Source organism: Hakea prostrata, chromosome 3 (genome assembly GCF_041222555.1).
Source record: "Hakea prostrata isolate BN-2017 chromosome 3, UWA_Hpros_2, whole genome shotgun sequence".
In the NCBI taxonomy this organism is placed as follows: domain Eukaryota; kingdom Viridiplantae; phylum Streptophyta; class Magnoliopsida; order Proteales; family Proteaceae; genus Hakea; species Hakea prostrata.
This window is the reverse complement of record NC_142602.1, coordinates 5,295,466-5,318,926: the sequence shown is the minus strand read 5'-3', so window position 1 is coordinate 5,318,926 and position 23,461 is coordinate 5,295,466. Positions and strand designations below refer to the sequence as shown.

General features: G+C 38.5%; 1 protein-coding gene across 2 annotated transcripts; it reads right to left on the bottom strand.

Moving 5' to 3' along the window:
- Positions 1-10,265: 10,265 nt before the first annotated feature.
- EMB93 (Mitochondrial transcription termination factor family protein) lies at positions 10,266-23,316 on the bottom strand. Of its 2 annotated transcripts, XM_089148382.1 has the most exons (3): positions 22,707-23,316; positions 21,543-22,597; positions 10,266-14,503 (listed from the first exon to the last, which is right to left on the bottom strand). In XM_089148382.1, exons 2-3 carry the CDS (start codon positions 22,505-22,507, stop codon positions 14,485-14,487), a joined length of 984 nt encoding a protein of 327 aa, XP_089004508.1. In that variant the 5' UTR covers positions 22,508-22,597; positions 22,707-23,316; the 3' UTR covers positions 10,266-14,484. The 2 variants fall into 2 exon arrangements, with proteins under 2 accessions (XP_089004508.1, XP_089004509.1); XM_089148383.1 differs by lacking the exon at positions 10,266-14,503 and having other exon boundaries at positions 21,383-22,597.
- Positions 23,317-23,461: the final 145 nt, after the last annotated feature.

Genomic DNA, 23,461 nt, shown 5'->3' with positions numbered 1-23,461 from the left:
GTCCATTGCTGCCATTGTGACAAGGAAGCAGATCATCTATTTCTTTGTGTGACAGGTATTCTAATATCACATCAAAAGGTTATCGTCCATTTAGAAGTCATATAAATTTTTTTTTAAAGTTTAATTACAATCCTTTGATGTTAATTGTAATAAACCTCAATTTTTTGATGTGATATTAATATACATATCATACATCCCTAGAAATAGACCGGATAAAATTCCGTGCATTTGTGAGCTATTTCATAGTGATAGAAGATCATTATAAATATGCTCATATCTCCTTACTTTAATTAATATCATTGTTGTTCTTTGAAATGGGACTAATAAAAAAAAGCAGAATGTTTCAGACTGATCCTTTGTCTTACTTGTTATTGATTCAAAAATCTGGAAGAGTGTCCATTTCAGTTGGGGCCTTCTAGGTTTGTTCAGCTGTGCAACAATCGGGAAATAATGGGTCAGGTCCTCTTTCCCATTGATGGAATGATGTCTAATGTGAAAGGAGGAGAAAATCAACAACTGATAGAGAAATGAGACAGAAATCCCTGGTTGATTAGTTTAATTGGGGGTGCAAAGAGACATGCTCCAAGTAACGACCCTATGTGCAATTTTGCATCATATCCTTAAGATTTTGTATTATCAGACAAAGCACAGTTGGCCATCCACAGGAAGGGAAGGAAACTGGAAACAGGCAAGAAACCTGTGTTCTCAGCTGGTAACAACTAACTGCATGCGAGAATATATTTCTCTCATCAGGAAATCTTCAACTTTGGCCGAATCCAGCAAAAGTTTAACCTTTTCTCTCTTCTCTCCTGTGTACCAATCGTACCATCATGTCTGCTACAATGGTTTGGGGTTGAGATATCCTGAGGTGAGGGGACTCAGGATAGGGCAGCAACCACAAAATGGGGTCTTGCTTGGGTCCTACACATCGATCTTGACCGAGATTTCGGCCATCAGATCCGATGGCCGAAATCTCTGCTTGACAGTCAGGCGCATTAAATGCACATGACCCAAGCTTTTTCCCACAAAATGTTGAGTAGAAAAGACATGAAACCACAAACATTCACTAGGGAGAAAGTTCCTGGAAAGGGAGTTGGAGATGATCTGGATCCGAGAAGTGTATACCTGGAGTAGACAACTCGGCGTGAAAGGTGGTAAAGGTTGTATTGTTGATGTCACCAAATGTGCCTCTTATAGAGAATTTAGCTCATGCTTTGAATATGAGAGGAAGTTTTCCTTCACCCATAAAAAAGTTCACCTATTCACCATGCACCATGCACCATGATTCCTTTAGTTACACTAATTACAGAACTGTTTTATTTTATGGTTTTAGCATATTCAAAGTCATTTTGAATATATTACTTGACTTCTTAGTATAAGGTCATGCAACCAATCAGCCACCACTTGATCCAAAACTACAAGTATAAAGTAACTTGTACCCAGAAAGAGAAACTTTGTACATAGTAACTAGTGAGTGTTAGAGATGGGATGCTAATTTATCCAAAGCAAGACAGATAGGTAGTTGCATGGAGTCACACGATGTGAAACTTATTAATGTGACAACTTTTGAAAAACTGGGGACCAAAAAGGAGAACTGTTAACAAGATGAGGTAACAAGGTCAAGGTTGGACTTCCATTTGATGAGGTATTATGAGGCAAGGGTTTCTTGTAGAAATTGGTGTACTTCTGAGTGGTTATAATGGACATGAAAAAAATGGCTCATGCTTTGGGAATGACACACTAATGGGGAAAATATCAGATCTCAGAGGCAACCAACCAAGTCTTCTCTGGTCCACATATATGCGTGAGAAGAAAAAGAGCTCTTGCAGGTAAGGTAAGTTAATAGGAGAAGAGGTAAGAAAGTGATGTTGATGATGGTCCACCATGTAAAGGAGTTAAAGACTGCTCCCATGAGATTCTGTTGGGTCTGTTCCCCTTGGAACCATATGAAAAGGAAACCATCCGTCCTTGTGCTTTGATTCTGAGGTTACTATTGCCATGGCTTACCCCACGGCCACCCCTAAAACAAGACAAATCCGACATAACTACTGTGCTACTGGGAGGCAAAGAGTTACCATCTTTACCAAAAAAAAAAGAGTTACCATCAGTCAAGCTTTAGGCCTTTAAACTTGGTTTGTAGCACAAACCATGCTCTTCTTCTGGGAGACCTTTAGCCCCTGCTACAGAAACCCTAGACATATGAACCACCCATGAAAACAGAGACAGATTTGATGGTCAAGCAGTCACCATATGCCCATTCTGCCAAACAGTTGGGTCTGGGTTGAACATGGGTTTTTTTTCTTTTCTTTTCTACTCGTAATTGTAATTTGTAACCCATCCAGCCTGAGGTGAAGTCTGAAGCAGAAATGATAATTTTTAGTAGATAACCATCCTTGTCAAGCAGAAATGATTGAACCTATAGGGTCATCTGTCACGCTGTCACACCTTCATAGAATGACTTGATGTCGGTGTACATGTATTAAACAAATAAATGCACCTACAGGTGTAGACATGGATGTATTGTATATATACAATTTTATGCTCCAGAAATGAGAAAACAACATTTTGGGAACCATGGAGGGCATGAATGTTTATTACCAAACCCAACCGATTCTAATGTCAATTTAATGAGCATAAATGAATCGCCTTCTGGTAATTTGTAGAAAACAAAATCATCAAGACATCAACAGTGCTCTGTAGCCGGATAGTGACAAAGCACTGAAACCACAGGAGCACTATTATTTGGCCGTGGATGACATATCTCAACAACCTAAGACCCATAAGTTAACTTTGAAGGTTAGATAACCTAACAAGATGAATATGCTTTCAATGCTCAGATTTTGTCTCCTTTATAAAAACCCTAGGTAGATCTGCTTCCTTGAAGCCCCCCAATCCGAAGTACTACCAGACCCAAGGTGGGAAAAAGAAAATGGGGGGCCATTCTCCCATGCATGGATGGATGGCATTAGACAGACATTATCCAAAAGGAAAAGCAGGAAGAAAAAAAATGAATTTAGACTATAATATATGTTTGGATGCCAGGAAAAGAAATTAGCTATAAAGAATAAAACATGATTTGATGATTTTGAAAGACCCATTTTTCCATATTAGTTGAAAAATAATATGATGTGCCATGGAAATGCAATACATCCATCCATCATTATCATGGTCATGTTTTGTTTTGTATTGTCATGGATGCCATGAGGAGCCAAGAATGAGGTCTGCAGCAGAGCAGATACAGTGTGATTCACACAAGGTACAGGTTCACTATAAATTTATGTATTTATACAACATCACGCCTGCATCTCTTTAGGAAACCATGGATGAAGTCACCAGGTATAGGTACTGCACAGATTTCACAGGATACCCGACAGCTGTAGAGAGAGAGAGAGAGAGAGAGAGAGAGAGAGAGGGGTTGGGGTAGGTGGAGGACACCTGGAAGAGGGAAAGAAGAAAAAATTTATGACATGGGATTATGCTGATTTCCATGACCATTGTCCTGAAAGGGCGGATTCTCAGACTTCACAGTTCTCATTCCCCCATTTATCCATATTAGGCCAACTGGAGAAGATGATCTCATTAGTCTTCACTCTTCATTACCATAAATAGAAAATAAAGGTAGAATTATCTTTCTTTCCCCTGATTTCGAACTTACAAGATGTAAAGTGTAAACAACACATCTCCAGAGGAAGTTCAGAGAGGAGTACAGAAGATCTGCTCTCTCTCTCTCTCTCTCTCTCTCTCTCCCTTCCCAACCCTATGATCATTAGATCAATAACCCAAAAGATTGAAGTGTAAAAAGGATCAACTGCACAGAAAGAAGAAATTGACTAGTTTGCTTTTACTCCTATTGGTTGAAAGCTTTATTTATTAATGGGATTTGTTTGAAACCTGTTGTACGATATAATGGAGGTGAAAGAAGTCACATAACTGTACTATATAGAAGGGACAGGAGAGGAGAGGAGATAATGAAGGATGAAAGTGGAAGGACGGTTCTTGATTTTGTTGAGATTTTCCCCTGCAGGTTTGACTCTGAAAAAAGATGGGGCTTTTGCAAACGTAGAGCCGTAGAGGGAAGGGAATTACCCCCTTTCTCTCTCTCTCTCTCTCTCTCTCTCTGGGATAAAAGATTTACAGTACAAGAGCAAGGGCACTGTATTGGGTCCAAGACTCCAGAAGACACGTGCATGGATCTTGGTGGTGGTGGTGGTGTTCTCTTCCGAGCAAACAAAGCTGCAGGTCCAACGGTTCTCTACCCATTTGCAGTAGCAGCGTTTGTACGTACCCCCCCATGGCAAGGCATGAAGCTTTCTGAATATATAGTTAAAAATATGTCAGATTACCATTTATATTCCACATCATTAATTTTCCTTTTCCCTGGTTCCGAGGTCATGTTTCTCCTTCTTTTCCTGATGGCTTTCTTCCTTTCACACAGATATCCAAACAAAACTTTCATGGTGGATTCTGCAACTCTGTTGTTGGTCTTTGTTAACATTTTGGAATGATAAATTGAACTTTGCACTCACTGCTGGTATGTTCCACTCTCCAATCTCCACACACCAATTGAACACAGATGCAGAGAGAGAGAGAGAGAGAGAGAGAGAGAGAGAGAGAGAGAGAGGTGTAACTGTAAGTCTGTAACCCTGTAAGGTCTTAATAAGGAACAGAGGGGCTAGGCAGAGCACACTGCACAAGATACATTTGAACAGTGTCAGTTAGAACCCCTATTATTTGGGGGGAAAAAAGCCCTCTATTATTAATATACATTTTTTTTTTTGGGTAAGACTATTAATATACATTGAGTAACCCATATAATTACAGAGGCCAGAGGGTTGAGAAACTAGGATACCAGATGGTGACCTTGAGGAAATGCTTCAGGAGATAAATGAGCTGAACTGTTTTTTTTTTTGGTTGAGCTTGAAACAACGACATATTTTTTATCTTACCCAAGATTTCGATCCTATGGTTACAAATTTTGCAAAACATGTTCAGGGCATTTATTGAAGCAAATCCAACCATGAGGCTTGTTAAATCCATCATAATTTCATTGTTTCTTGTCTCGTTGGTTCATATCTGAGATGACATGACTTAGACTGATCAAGAAGAAACCTGCTAGCACCTGTTTTAGAGTATCATGAGTTCCCATGTACCCACCAAAAACAGGAAAAAACAAAGGATAAAATACAGCTACTACAGAAGAGAAGTTTCAATTTTTAAGCTACGTTTCCACTTGGGAAACTACAAAGACATCATCACCCAAGCATGCCCTAAAACGAAGCCACATGATGAGATGACTTGATCTGTAATGGCTGCTCACAGTATCATGCAGTAATGTTCAAACGAATCTTTCATGATTTGGAAAAACAAAACAAAAAAAAAAATGCTAGATGGGTTATCCACTTATCCATCCCTCTTGCATGTTTTACACTAGAGATTAAACAAGGACTTTATATCCAATGTTTTAACTAATCTAGTAATCTCCTTGCTAGAGAATCTTCTCTCTTTCAGATTTAACCCCAAAAAAAAAAACATTAGATCACATTAAAACATCTTGAAACTATATTTCAAATCAGAAAGAAGAAAAGCATATAATTCCGTGTCAAACTAAGTATGGTTCAAACATTGGAGAAACTGAATTATATTCTTATTTTTCAGTAAAATAAAGCAAAATATTGGGGAAAAGAAAAGACTGTGGAAGAGAGAATAAGTTAGGATTGGGATGCCATTGATTGGTGAGCAGCTGTCATACACCATTTAGGGGGATGTTAACCATCTGACACTGAGCTACAACTGGGGTGCCTACAAATGGTAAAGGTCCAGAGGGCACTGTTATAATTATTTTCATTTTATTCTTTTAAATTAAATTTATATTTTGATACTACAGGATTGTTACATTTACACCAATTACACCTCACCAAAAGCCGTAGTAGCCCTTCTGCCCTTGTGCTTTTAGGTTTTAGAGTTCAGACCCTGAACCTGCCCCCATCATCTGTACACTAGTTCTTCATCAATTAATGGATCACTCATTCGGGTCTGGATCAACGACCCGACGCTTCCTAACCACAAAAATCAGTGGGGTTCACGATAAAAAACATTTTTTGAAAAAAATAAAAAAATAAAATTTTTTTGCACCAGTGGGACCCACCGATTTTTATGGTTAAGAAGCCATGGGGGAGCTGATCCGGATTTCACTGATTCAATGACAGGGGGAGCTGATCCGGATTCCACTGATTCCCTGTCATTGTTTCATCCCTATTCCATGAATAATTAGTTTTTTATGTACTGGTTTTATAATCACTTTAAATACTACCACAAATTTCCAAATTCCAATACAGCTTTTTTGTGGTAGAAAGAAATTTTCAAAATAGGTATTCTTAATTTTTGCCAAAATCTCTACTCAATAGGAATTTTAAAGGTTGTGGTAAAATTTAGAGAATAGAAATTTTTTTATATTTTAATTTAATATAACCTTTTGAACGTAATTAATGGACATATGTCTTTCATCCAGAGGAAAATAAGTAATTCATTTCTTGAATTACTTTGCCAAAAATAGACTTGATAAATATCCCTACTGACTGTGACACCTAAACACAATACCAACTACCAACAACAAGAGTGTACATGAAGTTCTATCTATTTTGCACCAAAAAAAAAAAAAAAGTCCTGTCCATCTCACAAGGGGTTCTACCGAACCCCAAAAAGAAAGTTCTCAAGGGATTTTACCAAAAAAGGAAAAGCTCACGAGTCGGGATCATCTCCCCGTTGGGGAGTACTCTGTGCTTCCTTGATGGCTTCCCAACCATAAAAACAATGGGCCCACAGGTGAAAATATGAGTTTTCTTTTCCTTTTTTTCTCTTTCTCAAAATATATTTTTCACCTGTGGGCCCCACAGTTTGTGGTTGGGAAACCGTCCCGACTCAAAGCTCACAAAAGCTCACAAGGGGTTGTCAAACACCTCCCACCTCAGAGGTAGGGAAGACTCAAGCTGAGACATAAGGCCCACACAACGGCCACTAGGAGTGGCCCAGATCCAAGGGTAGACTCCCCCATAGGTAGTGGATCCTTGCACATCATGGGGTGACCGTTAAGTCTCACCTATCCCCCACCTTCTATGCCTAACAAAAAAAAACAGCTTCTAGTAGTTTTTGCTTCAAGAAATAATAAAATAAATAATTTTATTAAATGACTTTCTAAAAATAAGTTGAAATTTATGAAAATTTCTGTTCCAAGAGACAGTTTCGACGCAACAACTATCGTGTATGCCTCTCCAAACAAAAGTTTAAATAGAAGCGCCCATAGAATTTAGCACGTTAAACATAAGAACTTTGCTAAAACCTATGTTTTCGTTTATAAAAACATAACTTACAAAAATGTTAGTGCATTTCTCCATATAAAATTTTCAAAATACACAACTTAGAATTTAAACATCTCAAAGAGTTCCTCTGGAAAATAATATGCAGACCGTGGAATAAGACGAAAGGCATCTCAATTATTCTTTTCCACTCAATGCACTACCAGACACCCTCTCCCAAGTCCCAATGTCCTCATGTCCTCCCCTCCCTTGCAGAATGCAGATTCTGGTTCCTCCTTGCCTTTCATCTCCTCTTTGTTACCCCGACCCCACCTCTCCCTGCAATGCCAACAACCTCTACCAATCTCTCCTCGGACTCTGGAATGTCTCTACAGAGGAAACCTTTCACTAACAGCAACCCTTGAAATCTCCAATACTTGATTCTTTTGGGTGAAGAAGTTCCAATAAAACAATGAGTATGAATACTCAATAGTGCTGCTAGGAAAAACTTAGCCCTACAAATTTCCAGGAGAAATTGTAAGAATTAAGGATAAGGTCTTCTAATGTGGCCCTCTAGAATTTAATTGGGTTTGTTTCAACTTTCAACAAATCTACAAGACCTAAAGTAATGACTACCACTTGAGCTTCTTCCGTGAGAAATATACATCTTAGTTCCCACTTCCCACACAACCATTTTACTTTCGCTTACTTCATGAAGGGAATGTTGCTCAGCAGTCCCACATGCCACTGGTGCCGGCTAAATTATGTCCAAGGGCTGTGACCGACAAAGAAACTTACTTTGGTAAGATTCCAAATTAACATCCAATCCGAAAAACACCTCATCGTGTTTATTTTCTCGATTTAAGAATACCCATCTCAAGTTCTCAACAGCTTCTGTAGACCCAGATGCTCCTGTGACAACTAAGTTGGCCTTGGAGCTCAAGAACAACAGGTTCGAAAACCAATACCTCTCTGACATTTTGAATACCTGTTGTAGAGGACCCACTGTTTGATCAGCAGCTAGGGACACTTTATCGAAAACTGGACTCAAAAAGTAGCCAAGAAAGAAAGTAACACAGTACAATCAAGTTCTCTGAAATCTGGATTCAGAATTCTAGATCTACATTGGGAAACCCAGTCAGTATACACCTTCATCTCCAAGCACAGTGTCTCTTTTCTTGCATGTGGGGTGTGGACGGTGGAGCATCTGAAATTATGGCATATAGACTGTGGAGACAAGATTCCATCCCTATGCAAGGAACAAAGTAACAGCTTCATGGCTGAAAAGACATAGGTAGAAGACAACAAATTCTGGACCTATGCGGGACACCTCTCCAAAGGGATTAAGATTCCACGTTATATCAGAAACAGCTAACCAAAAACTCCAAATATGAGGGAATGAGAGCTAAGCATAGATACATGCCACTGTCATACTGCCCAACAGACAACTTCATGAAGCGGACGCAGACGTATAATTAGTGTATATGTTCATATAGCATGACAGACATCCACAACTCATCTGTTATGGTTACAAATTAGATCCACTTTGATATAAAGGTACAAAAAAGAGATGGTATGAACTTGCACTCCCTTTCAACCTAGACTATTGAGGAGGTAAATGGTAAACAATAAACCATGATAAATCAGAGATCCCAGTATCTCCCCTTGAAATTTATTCGGTGTCTTCAGATGGTTCCTGTTTGATAAGCCCTCAAGATAATCCCTAATGCCAAGACATAACTTAAGAAAACGTTTCAATTTCTATATATGTCTGATTCGTATATCATCCAATGACAAATCAATGACGTCTCAAGGGACCAAACAATACCATATGATATGGAAGAACAAAGTACAGCAGTTACCACCCTCTTAACTCCAACATCAGTGCAATGAAACAAAAGAGAGGCAAGAAGTCATCTGCCAAAGAAACTAATTAGGATAAAATTATGGAACAAGATGAACATCCGGATCACACAGGTGGAGTACAGCCATCCTGACACAAGTACAATGTCTAGCTAAAGCATTTGCAGAATCATGAACTTCCTTCATGAGTATTGCTAAGTGAGGTAAAATGCTGGAATGGCTTACCTTTGAATGGTTAGACTCACTGTAATATATATATATATATATATATATATATATATATATATATATCCACAAACAGGTTATAAGAGGATAAAAAAAGATCACTCATGCAAAACAGATTTCCTTGTGAGTACGAGGATACTAGTCACATCTTAAGTAAACCAATCCAAATAGAAACTCTGAAGTTTTACATGGTTAGAAAATAAAGGCGGCTAAGATGGGTAATCAAATTTGTGGTTTCTATATGTAATTGGGAAACTGGATACTCACTTGATGAGCAGACTCTCCACAACAACCTTAAAAAGTATAGTTCAACACCCTTTTCCATCTCAAGGGGCAGCCCAAAGACTAAAAAGTTCAGCTAATATCCTCCCATGGATCTCATTTCTCCAGAACTGAGTTTTAACCAATTCTGACCCACCACATTTGTGTCAACCATAAAATGTATGCATGTACAAGTGCAACACAACTAGAAGAGAAGCCATATGGAGTCTCAATAATCATGGCACCAACAGGATAACACCTATTTTACCAGGAAAAAAAAGCCAGGATAACACCTATAGCTGAGCTAAGTTGAATGTATGAACGTTTGACAACTCGTATCATCAAACCTTACTGAGAAAAAGACAAATATATACATTATATTTTCCAAAAACCGTCTGTGCTCAGGATTTTGTAATTCCTCTTAAATCCAGGAGCACAATCCCCATTAGCTACACAACTATTACCCCCCCCCCCCCCCAAAAAACCACCCCACCAAAAAAAACCCCCCACAAAAAAAAAAACAACCAATCTTAACCACTCAAATTGTAGTTATCCCATATCCAATGAAATCTAACCCTCTATTTACTCGCTATAGACAACCATGCAAGGGGCAAGATCGGAACCTTCCTCCTTTAAAAAATCTTAATTGGAACCATAGAACAAAATTCCGTCGAAACTTGCGAAATTTCCACCAAAATTTTCCATTTTGGGAACCTCGAAACTAAAAACTAGGGGACCGAAAAAATCCCAAGTTTCGATCAAAACCATCGAAATTTCGTCGAAACTAGTTGAAACCTCGAAAACTATCAAAACTTGGTTCAACCTAGCTAGACCAACTGGTTCATGAGAAAAAAAAAATTCCAAAATTTCATTGGAAAAATTGGAAATTTCATGGAAACCTGGGATTTTTTCCAGCAAGTTTCGTAGCTTTCCCATATTTTAATACAAGGAATTCGTCAAGGAGAAAAGATTATCATAGGAGGTGATTTAAATGGACATATTGGAAAAGATAAAAGAGGATATGAGAGTGTTCATGGAGGATATGGTTTTGGAGAAAGGAATGAGGAGGGGATTTCAATTTTGGATTTTGCTACTGCTTTTGATCTATCTATTATAAATACTTACTTCAAAAAGAGAGATGAACATTTAATTACTTTCAAAAGTGGACAGCATAGAAGCCAAATAGATTTTTTCCTAACTAGAAGGACTGATAGATTGTTGTGCAAGGATTGCAAGGTGATACCGGGGGAAAGCTTAACTGCACAACATAGACTTGTGGTCTACTAAACTATCCCAGAATAAGATGGTGGAATTTGAAAGGAGAGTACTCTAAATCCTTTGTTAATGAAGTAGTCAAAGAAGGAAAATGAAATTTTAAAGGGGATACCAATGCAATGTGGAATGAGATGGCTATGAATATTAAGAAGGTGGCTAAAGATGTTATAGGTGAATCAAAAGGAAAGATCCATTATTATAGAGAGACGTGGTGGTGGGATAGTGAGGTTCAACCTGCCATTAGGAATAAAAAAGCTAGTTTTAAGACATGGCAAAGAACTAAAGATGTTGAGGATTTTCAAAGGTATAGGTTGGATAGAAATGAAGCTAAGAAAATTGTGGGAAAAGCAAGGGAAAGGAAGTATGAAGAGTTATACAATAAGTTGGGCACAAAGGAAGGGGAAAAAATCTATTTATAAGATAGCTAAGATGAGGGATAGGAAGAGTAGAGATCTTGACCATGTTAGATGTATTAAAAATGGAGATGGTAAAGTATTAGTTTGTGAGGAGGATATTAAGAAAAGATGAGAAACCTATTTCTCTAGTTTACTAAATGAGCATTCTTCAAGCACTTATGTTTCGGACGATTACACTTTTCACCAAGGCACCAATGTCCGAACTTATATACGTAAAATTTTGATGTTCGAAGTAAAAGCTTTAAGGAGGATGAAACTCGGCAAGACACAAGGTCCTGATGAAATCCCAATTGAAGTATGAAAGAGCTTAGGAACCCATGGACTAGTTTGGTTGACTAAGTTGTTTAATAAGATTATGAGCACAAGAAAAATGCCAGATGAATGGAGGAGAAGTGTTGAGTTTCCAATTTACAAAAATAAATGAGATATTCAAAGTTGTAATAACTATAGGGGCATTAAATTGATGAGCCATACGATGAAATTATGGGAGAGAATAATTGAAACCCGTTTGAGACACTTAACTACAGATACAGAGAACCAATTTGGGTTTATACCGGGAAGATCTACAATGGAGGCTATTTACTTAATTAGGAGACTTATGGAAAGGTATAGAGAATGTAGGAAAGATCTTCATATGGTATTTATTGACATAGAAAAAGCTTATGATAGAGTCCCTAGAGCGTTAATTTGGCAAGTACTAGAGAAAAGAAGTGTTGCAAGTAAATATATAGATATGGTTAAGGATATGTATGATGGTTCGGTGACTAGTGTTAGAACAGTGGAGGGTCAAAGTAATGAATTCCCGATAACAGTTGGGCTACATCAAGGGTCAACTTTAAGCCCATATCTATTTGCACTGGTAATGGATGAATTAACCAAAGACATTCAAGATGAGGTCCCCTGGTGTATGCTTTTTGCGGATGATATTGTGTTGATTGATAAGACCCAAGTGGGGATTAATACCAAATTAGAATCATGGAGATTAGCTTTGGAATCAAAAGGCTTTAAACTTAGTAGATCGAAGATAGAATATTTAGTTTGTAACTTTAGTCATGATCGGGCAGATGATGAGGTGGTGATACTTGACGATAAAGAGATTCCTCAGAGTGATTGTTTTAGGTACCTAGGTTCAATCATAAGTAAAAGAGGTGATTTAGAAGGTGAGGTTTCCCAAAGAATTAAAATAGGGTGGATGAAGTGGAGAGGTGCGTCCGGGGTCTTATGTGATCGGCGTATTCCATTAAAGCTTAAAGGAAAATTTTATAGGACCGTTGTTCGACCAGCTATGATGTACAGTGTAGAGTGTTGGGCTGTTAAAAAGAATCATATAGATAAACTCAGTGTAGCAGAAATGAGGATGCTAAGATGGATGAGTGGCAAAACTATGATGGATAAGATAAAAAACGATCATATTAGAGTTGGTTTGGGAGTTGCTCCCATAAGTGATAAGCTTAGAGAAAGTCGTTTGAGGTGGCACGACCACGTTCAACGGAGACCTATAAATGCTCCTGTACGGAGAAGTGATATAATCCATATTGAAGGAACTAGAAGAGCTAGGGGTAGACCTAAGATAACCTTAGGAGAAGTGGTGAGAAGTGGTGAGAAAGGATATGTATAGTTTAGGCCTTGTATCTAGCATGGCCTCGAACAGAACTGATTGGAGGGCAAGAATCCATGTAGCCGACCCCATTTAGTTGGGACAAGGCTTATTGTTCTTGTTGTTGTTGTTGTTTCATGTTTCCCCAAATACCCTCTCCATCAAGACTAAAACCTATCCAAATTGCGTATTCCCTCAGACTAGTTATCTTAGGCATGTTAATGACCAAACTTGTTAAGTTACAGTTGTCGATTACCTTGACTACCATAGGCATAAAATGTCATGGGATGTCTATGTTTGTTGATTGGAGGAGATGATGTTACTGGCATAGTACTACTCAGCTCACAGGATGGATCCACCGAGGCATTCTTCTTGGCAATGAGTTGTACTTTCCTTTTATTGTCAGTTACTTTGTATTTGATGTTATGAAGTTAGAAATTGTATATTGAATGTTATGTACTTAATAAGTTAAGTTTATAGTGTACTTCTCCGACAACTCTACATTGATGTTATGTACATTAAATGACATATATACATTGATTTTTTTAGCAAAATACAATCAATGTGTTCTTTATACTCTAATTAGCTTAAATACAGAGTCTCACCCTAAAATATTCCCTAAAACCTGTCGAAACTTGCACAAAAAAGTCTGAAGTTTCTTCTAAATTTTCAAGTTTCCCACCTAAGTTTCCCATTTTCACCTAGTCGAAACTTGAGTTTCCCTCAAATTTTTTTCTATGATTGGAAAAACAAAAGTATATTATTTACAAACAATGGAGAAACAGAACCTAATATTACCAATTCCTATTAAATCTGAAAAAGGGCTTTCTAAATCAACATAACTAATACCTTCAAGGGACATGACCTGACAGGGAAGAGCCCACAATCTTCAGCGGATCCAGTAGAGCTATATAGTAACAGTACAGAACCCCTTGTTTGGTCCATAAATGTATATTTTCATCCTCAGTCTGGTGCTAAATCACTTTGTCTTTTCAGTTGCATCATTTTGTACCTATAAATCCCGTCTACAGAAAGAAAGAAGCCACACTTGCTGAACAATAACTTAACATGAACAACACTGCCATACACTCAGTGAGCTTCAAGACATGAGATAATCAATTGGAAGTGAACAATCATTCCCAGAAAACAAAGACATTGATCTGAATCCCAAAAGAACTGTCTTTCCCAATTTATTGGGTTTGCAAACTCTATTGTCTTTATTTTGACTTCTTAGTCTGATCTGTTTCATTAAAGCACAAGCCAGAGTCTAGTCATTTCCAACATTGGGATCTTTATGTGTGTTAGAGACTTCCATAGGACATTATTCAGGGTAGTGCCTGTCAACAGCCAATTAAGAGCATCTTTGAGGCCGAGACTGCGAGCTGAAGAAAAACACTGCAGGATGCATATCCAAGCACCCATTATCATCCCAAATAAAGATTCTCTGCACATTTCTTGACAATTGAAGGCTTTTATAGAAGTTGACATTAATCATTATACTTCTCCAGAAGCCAGTATCATGTTTGCTACCCACTTGGAACCAATCTAAACCCTATTACAGCTCCATGATTAGCCTGATAATAAGACAAAGTTTCAACCCAGATATCCAAAAAAAATACGCCAGAAGTTTTAAACTTGCAAGCTATAGTAACTGAAAAGAGTGAAGAATTAGAAGTGACAAGAAAATGTTGATGTTTACCAGGATGAAAACGCAAAACAGAAAAATTCTTTACGGAAAAAACCAGAATCACAGGACAGCATATGCCAGAATTTTTGAGAGCAGATATCTCTCAACCTCTACAACTATGACCAAGGAAGAAAATTCGACCAAAACAGGAATTTCGACCTTGCAAAAGGCCGAAATTTCAACGTTTCAGTCGAAATTTCGATCGAAACTAGACACTTTTTTTTGAAAATTGGAACTTCAATTTCAGGCTTCATATGGACTCAAAATGATTTGGATTCTTGTATACTACCTATTTCAAGCATAATAAACACAAAAAAAAGGGCGTACCCAGTGCCGAAGCTCCCACACTGTGGGGTCTGGGGAAAGGACTTTCTAGGCAGCCTTACCCCTACTTTTTTTGCAGAGAGGCTGATTCGAACCCGCGACCTCCAACGCACAATGGAGAGACTCCACCATTGCGCCAGGCCCGCCCTTCAAGCATAATAAACACAATGGAACTAATATTTTGTAAAAAAAAGAACCATTGAAAATTTATCATTTAAGTATACTAACAAATGACTGGTTCTGACAAGTGCAAAATGTATTGCATACATGCATAGAATCAGCAACATACATGAATTGTTTGGTAGAATGGTTACATATACAACAAGTCAACAAAATAAAATGACCCACTAGATCAAGTGATGGTGTCTCAAATATATTAAGTTGAAGCCTATATATCATATATACATAAAATAAAAATACATAATTTTAGAAAATAATTATTAAAATAAAAAAAATGAAAAAATGGCAACAAATAATAAAAAGATAAGTTTAACAAAACACAATCATAGATCATAATCCTAGGCTAAACATATATTAATTTCAAGGCAACACAAGATCATTTAAGGCATGAACAAAACAAAAATAAAGGGAAAGTTTGGAACTATTGGGTGTGGCTCATGCTTCAAATTCTATTGTTGCTAGAGTTTCCTTTGTAGCTGTTGTTGCTTAGGAGGTGTTTGAAGGCAAAAAATGAGCAAGAATGGTGTTTGAAGGTAAATGAGTAGTGAAAATGGGATAGAAATCAACAAAAACTAAGGAAAAACAAGTTGGAATGCTGAAATGTCAAAATTTCGGTCGAATTTTCTTCTATGCTGATGACCAGAAACCCGAATTGAACAAAGACTAATGGGTAAATGCCTAAAGTACCAAATGGAACAAATGGTTGAATTGGAAGAAAAAAGTAGACCCCCAACCCCCCCCCCCCAAAAAAAAAAAAAAACACATACACACACACTCACAACTAGGTAAAAACAAAAAGTAATAAGTCAGAGAATGATCCATAATTCTCCATCAACAAATAAGATTTGACTACCATACTTTGGTTGACTGTAGTGAAGGGGGAAGAACATTTTCAGAAAATGAGGTCAATCTAATGGATTAGATCAAGAGATCAGAGCATCAACCATAACTCTTGTACCATTGGTTAGATGACTACCATACTTGGGTTGATTTCAGTGAACAGGGAGGGAAACCAATATCAGAAATTGAGGTCAACGTAATGGAAGATCAAGAGAGACAACAAATCAGGGTTCCTGATGTCAAGGAGAAGATACCTTCACTGTAGTCTTTAGGTTCCTTATTGGGTTTTCTATCTTTCCACCAAGCAGACTCCTCTACGTATCTACTAGTAAAATTTCATGAGCATGTTCACGCAGTTTTCATTGCTTTCTTTTTTTTCTCAAAATAATTTAAATTTTTAAGGGTTTCAAATTGAGGGAGAAATATTTTTGCTTTTGAAAAAACATTATAAGATATTTTGTTCAATATATAGAACACATTAGAATTTTGTCTTCCTTACGTCATTACAGAATGTTTAATTTAATATGTTGAGTAAAATTAGGTTTTTAATCTAATTTGGTTTAATGAAAGATCTAATACAAATCAGATCAATAAATGAACAATATTGATCCTTATAAACAATAAAAAAATTCACTAAATAAAGCAAGCATGTAGGTGGTTTTGTAGGTGATAAGTAGGACAAATTGATCGAGTGAAAAATTTATCACTAACCAATCACGTAGTTTTAGATAGTAATGATAGTAGTAGTAGTAATAGAAGTAGTAGAAGTACTAATAATAATAATAACAACAACAAAAAAACAACAATTATTGAGGGTATTTTAGGTGATATGATCAATTAATAGTAATTTTTTTTTTGGATGATTAAATAATTCATTACCAAAGAGAATAAAAGAAATTACAAGAGCACAAGGGACAGAGCCCAAACAAAGCGAGAAAAAGGCCTCAACTAACAAGCAACCTAAGAGGCAATGAGCCTAGTAGTTGCCTAAGAGCAACGATTAAAGCAAACTAGTTACACAAGCAAAGGAGGCCCAAAGCCAAACTAAGAAATAAACTAAGCGACAACGATCCAAGCAACTATTTAAGGGCAACCATAATAGCAAGCTCTGAAGGGAATAAGTCACAAGCCAAAGGTTTGGTAGCGTGAGCGATGGCTGAAGACAGGAAAGAGGGGTTGGAAGAGGAGGGACAGAGGTGGAGGGAGGGTGGGGATTTGAGGAATAGTTACTATTATGCTCGTGAATGGAAATTTACATTTTTGGATATCATTTATTAAATGTTTTAAAAGGTCTATGATGTAATTCAGGTCTAGGGTTAGGGGTATTTTAGTACTTTCCCAAAACTTAGGGTTTGCCCAGGAAATTCCAGCAAAAGGGAAAAGGTTTTTAGGGTTTCTAAGGTACTTTCAGGCCTACTGGAGCTGAGATTCAGATCTGAATTCCAGATTTGAATTTTGAATTCAAAGGTAAGACTCAACTCTCCTGGTTTTGTACTTGCAGAATTGTTATACGTACTCTTCTATCTCAGAGTAGAAACTGAATGAATAGAACTAAAGTTACCTTCAACTCTCCTGGTTTTGTACTTGCAGAATTGTTATACGCACTCTTCTATCTCAGTAGAAACTGAATGAATAGAACTAAAGTTACTAAACAACCCCGAATTCTGCAATTTTAAAATTCCTGCAACTTCTCAAGGTTGAAGATGAAGTGCAGGTTTTTCTAAAGTTAGGGAAATAGGGCTGAACTGCAGAGAATAACAGCAGGGTTAATTACAAGGGTTTCCTGCGACCTCAATGGGGGTGAAAGGAGTTTGAGTGGGGCTGAGAATGAGAGTTTCCCAGTGGGAGTAGGATGTTGCTGCCACGAGGAAGAGGGGGGAAGGGGGAGGGTCACAGTGACTAAGGGAAGGGCTAGGGCTTGAAGGGAACTAAAGGGGAAGGCACAGGGGTTATTTGCGAGGGGAAGGGTAGGAGGCTACGATGGAAGAGGGGAGGGGAGGGGTTTAGGGCTACGAGCAAGGCTGGAATTAGGAGTGGGATCTTCTACTTACTTGGAACTGCTGGAAGGATGGCTTGAAGAAGCTTGCTGGACTTGATGAATTAGTTTTCAGAACTTGAATATCGACTTTCTCGAAACAACTCGAGAACTCTCAATAAACAACTACAGGGTCCCCCTCAAAGGAACCCTGCCACTCACTCAGGCAATTAATAATCAAAATTCTTTATTCATCAAAATTGAAAATTACAATGCAAGAATGGGTTGTTTATAGCCTAAAATAAAAGACTGACTGGGAATCCCTAGTAGATAAGATTTCCAACTTTAGACTACTACACTAAAAAAAGAATCAAATGTAGAACCACAACCCTAGGATTAGAATCTTACTAACACATTTTAAGTTACTTTTAAAGCACATGCTAATTAAGATAACTTAGGACTCAGGCCACAAGTTTAGATCAAAACAAACTCCTAAAAAATAAGAACCCCTTTGGATAAAGAATCTTACCTTATCAACAACTAACTCAACTTAAAGTAGACTATAACTCTCAAACTATTAACTCATATAACAAATTGAAATAAATTCATGAGCTTTAGATCGAGGGAATTTTTTCTAGACCCATATTTAACCCTAAAATGCCTGAAAAAAGACCAAAATGCCCTTGAGTTGGATTCAGCCAGCTTTGGATTGGCTTCTTTGGTTTGAGTTTAGGGCCCAATTGGGCTGGGGAGGGAATCAACCGTGTTCACATCAGTCTAGTGGATTGAATAGATAAGGGTATTTAAGATAGATATCGTATTGTGACATCTTTTGAGTTTTCCTATTCCTTCCTGGTCTTTATGGAGTCTCTTCTCTCTGATTTTGCCCCTCCTACTCGGGTTTGGCTCAATGTTCATTTGGCACTCCCTCTCTCAAGCTATCTAACAATTTCCTCCTATTAAGGAGAAGATATTTTCACTGTAGTCTTCAAGTTTCTTGTTGCTTCTTGCCATCATGCGGTTTGCTTTTCACTTATGATCAGCCTGTTGATATTCTTACCGAGGATCTGTCTTGCAGCCGGTTTCTTTTTCTCCTTGAAAAGCTTGCAACCTCAGATCTGTTGCGCTTGTAGGGTCATGATAAGGATAGGATACCTTCCCTGTAGTATTGATGTGAACACGGTTGACCCCCCCCCCCTATAATTGGGCCCATAACTCATACCAAAGAAGCCAATCCAAAGCTGGCCAAATCCCACTCAATAACATTTTGGTCATTTTTCAAGCCTTTTAGAGTTTACTATGGGTCTAGAAAGAATCCCTTCGATCCACTTGTCATGGATCTATTTTTAGTTTTTTTTTTTTTATTTGAATTAGTAGTTTGAGAGTTATAATCCACTCTAAGTTGAGTTGAGATAGTTGTGGATAAAATAAGATTCCTTATCCAAAGGGGTTCTTATCTTTTAGGCATTTGTTTTTATTTAAAGATGTTGCTTTAGACCTAAGTTATCTAATCAAACATGTGCTTTTAAAGATGACTTAAAGTGTGATAGCAAGATTTCAATCCTAGAGTTGTGATCTTGTAGTAATTTAATTCCTTTTCAAGTATGTTAATCAAGAGTTAAGAACTTTATCTATTAGGGATTCCCAACCTCAGCCAGAATATTTTATTTTCAAGCTATAAATAACCTATTCAATGCAACATTCAGTTTTGACGATTAATAAATTTGATTGAGTTGAGGATCAAGGTCTCCTCGTTGGGTAGGCCCTGATTGAGTGAAATTGTTCTAGTTATTCATCTTCTTCATCAGTCCAACAAAGTACAAGCATCATCAAAGCCTTAAAGCGATCAAAAACAGCCTCCAAATAAGTACAGCAGAATTCCCCGCCCCTCACCTACCTTCCCCCTTGTCCGCAACCCCTTTCCCACCCTCCTCTCTCACCCACAAGCATCTCCACCATTCCCCTGTTCTGCACAACATTCCCCCACCCCTGTCTTTGCCACTGCACTTCAAGAAGAGTCTTCCCTCACCCCTAGGGTTCCCTTAGTCATTCCACCTAAGCCTTACGACCCTCCCAGCCCCTTCCCCCACTGCCTCTAGCACCCGCAGGCCTCCCTCTCCCTTGTCCTTCCCTAAGGCTACCTTAGCACCCCACCCCCTGTAGTTTCCTTTTCCCAGCCCCGTAAGCCTCCCTTTTCACTCCAATTAGGTTCACATCACCCAATCCAATGATCACTCCATGTGGATCAATAAGAAAGCCCAGTTCATCATTATCCTATTGTTAACTAGGCCCTAAACAATGCAGGCAGCATCGTTCGTTGCTGCTTTCACAAAGAAGTCTTGTCAATTTCCAAAACCAAAACCAGTGATTAACATTGTATATTCAAGGAGTTTTGATACCAAGAAATCATACCAAACTTGAATAAGCAAACAAGAAGAGAGATGCGAAGAAGAGAATGGAGAAGCTTTATATTAGAAATCAATCAATTACACAGGGAATGAAACAATAAAGCCGGTGCTGCTCCTAATTTCTAAACAAAAACATAAACACCTACTTACAATGGGAACTGATAACAAGGAAATTAACAAATAACTTCACTACTTAGACTATGAATGTGTCTCACAATTTTGAGGTCCATTGACACCCAGGACCTCCAACAAGACGCTAACAGCAGCCAACCCAATTTACCTTTTAGTTTTAATAATAGAATGCACCAAACACAAAACTCTCTGCAGGGAGATATCCACTTGATTCCCCCAAATCCAATTTCCTAGGCAACAGCTTCGTTACTTTCTACCAAGCCTACTGATGATTGACTGGAGAAATAGCAGCCTTTTTAGTTTCAATTAGGTACATCTTTTCAACTAAACAATGTCACCTGCAAGCAACACATTCACCATGGGACTAGACTGTGTGTCTCAGATCACAATGCCATCACTTTGACAATTTATATCAGGGTCATGTTTTCCTATGCCGGTATGCCAATGTGGCTGTATGGCTTGAGCTCGTCATTAAGTTTATTGATAACAGTCAATTTCAAGACTGCAAAACTTAAATCCATCGTGAGCAATATCAATGGGGTATAAGAGGCAGTACCGGGTTTCCACTTTATTTTATTTTCCAAATCTAATATTCTATTAAAATCTGCATATGTGGTCCTTGCTTGCTTAACAGTCCTTCCTAGAAAGCACAGAATCCTAGAAATTAGTGTAAGCATTCATGAAATGTTTTAAAATCTCCAGAGAAGGCATCCTAGCTCTAGTCTTCCAACAGAAGTTCTCCAGAGCAGACCTCTCCCAACAAGCCAAAGAAATATCCAGGATTCAGTAAATGATGACATACAATTAGATAAGGTTACCCATCAACTGTGACTATGTTGTTGAATGGACTCCAGGCAGAAGTAAAAGAAAAACAAACACAAGTAAAAAAATGCCTATCTACAGTACACAAATCCCGAAGTGATCATCTTCTTCGTTTTCGGTTGGGCACAAAAATTATACATTCATGGAATTATATCAGCTACCAGAGAAATTTCTAATTATCTTTAATTGTAGATTTCCTGTCTCGATTTGATGTACAATAAAGACAAAGAAACACGTAAACTTACAGAGACGCTCTCTCTTCTAGAGAACGCAACCGCAACTCCACCAAACGTTCCCTAAATTCGCCATCGCTAATTTTCAGCATCTCCGACAAAGGAAGTAAGAAACCATGATTGACCAAAAGCCGATGCCGAGGCTTTATCTTCTCTTCGAGACTAAAAGAGAAGTATTGGGGAAACTTCTTGAGCTCCGCCAAATCTCCATTCATCTCATTCAAGAAGTACTCCACCTTGGGCTGAAAATTATTTGAAATGCTAAACGTCAATAACGCAGGCGACCTCAAAACCATCTCACACGTCTCCTCATACGAAAATCCTAAACTCTGCAGATACCCGAGTTTAGGCACAAGGGTACCCTCAACGCTGGAAACCAAAAGGAGGGTCGTCTGACAATTGATTGCGTGAGAACCCACAAAGCCAAGCCTACGTAAGAAATACAGGGCAGGGTTCAACCGGTCATGAACGTCGGAAACAAGAAGTCTAGGGCATCGAACGATGGATGTGCGGATATCGTGAAATGGGATTCCAACATCATTGAGGAGGAAATCGAAGACAGGGTAGAGATGGGTATGGGGATCGCAGGTGAGGAGCTGAGGGAACATTCCGAAGATGCGGCGGAAGTCCGAGCGTCCGATGCCCATTGAGTATAAACATTTCTCCACGGACTTGAGGGAGTCGACCGGAGCGGAGCGAAGGTCTGGGTTCTTCTCGAGGGCTTTGGAGGAGTCGATGTTGAGGGCTTCGAGGTAGAGAAGCTTCTCACGGAAAAGGAGGCCGGAATCGAATGCGGACGCTGGGTGGGTGGGGAGAGGAGTAGAGCGGCTGCGGGTTCTGAGAGGGGTGAAGCCGTCCAGTAGAATTTCAGATCGTTTTCTCGGGGAAGGTATCTGGTGTTTGATGGGTTTTGGCGACGAAGGCTGCGAGAAGCACCGGATTGGGGCTTTGCGGGGAAATTGCAATCCAGATATCATCTCGAATCAAGCATTTAGTCGCTGATTCAGTGGGAAGCGTCGAGTACCTCTATTTAGAATTATCCACTGCACCGAGAGTGGCAAACAAGGCTGGATTGAGAGGGAAACAATTAAACAAATAGTTTTTATATGTTCAGATCCACTCAAATAACAAAAATAATCAAAAAAACCAAGATCGATAATTAATTACGAAACTAACCTTCACTCCTTCCCATGAACATCTCATCCCGTTTCTGCGGAAGTTCTTCGAGAGCCATCAAATGAACTAAAATCCAACAATCCACACTATCGGAAAGTTCATCTTCTGTGTCCTTAGTTTCTCGCTTCGTTCCACCCTTCCAGCAGGGTAATTCTTGTTCTCAAATATCATTAAGGCTTAAATCTATCCCCTTAGGGTTTCCACACCACCCTCGCTTTATGAGGATGGGCTCAAACGGTCAACACGAACCAGAGAGACAACCCTAGAAACAAATACTTGAGATGGAGAACCAAAGACTAGTACCCACTTTTGTCCCTAACCTCCCCCATTCCGAGATTTTTCTTGGCAATGGAGCGAATTCCAGAAGAAAATTCCCAGACTCTTGTCAGCAATGAATCGAATTCGACTACCAGTAAAAGCCCGAACTACTTTACCGTCTGCACACTGGGAAAGAGGAATCGATCAGCCTTCCTAGCAGAAGCATTAAAACTTAGTTGCCCGAACTGTTAAAGCAGAACTCCTATTCCAATGATCCATCTTCAACGCTTTATGAATCACGCATTTGGTAAAAGATGAGTTTGAGATCAAAATAGTCACAGTCGAAACTTGAAACACCAAATCAAAAACTGAGCCAGAAGGCGGGAATGGAGGCACAGAGAGGGAAGTTTAACGAGGGCAAAAATGTAAAACAACTAGGCGTACCGGCATACCGCATACGTAGTTTTGGGTATTTCTGGAATTACAAGGCCTAGATT

Excerpts from the sequence above, each read along its gene's own strand:
- EMB93 (XM_089148382.1), bottom strand. The coding sequence starts at position 22,507 with ATGATATCTGGATTGCAATTTCCCCGCAAAGCCCCAATCCGGTGCTTC.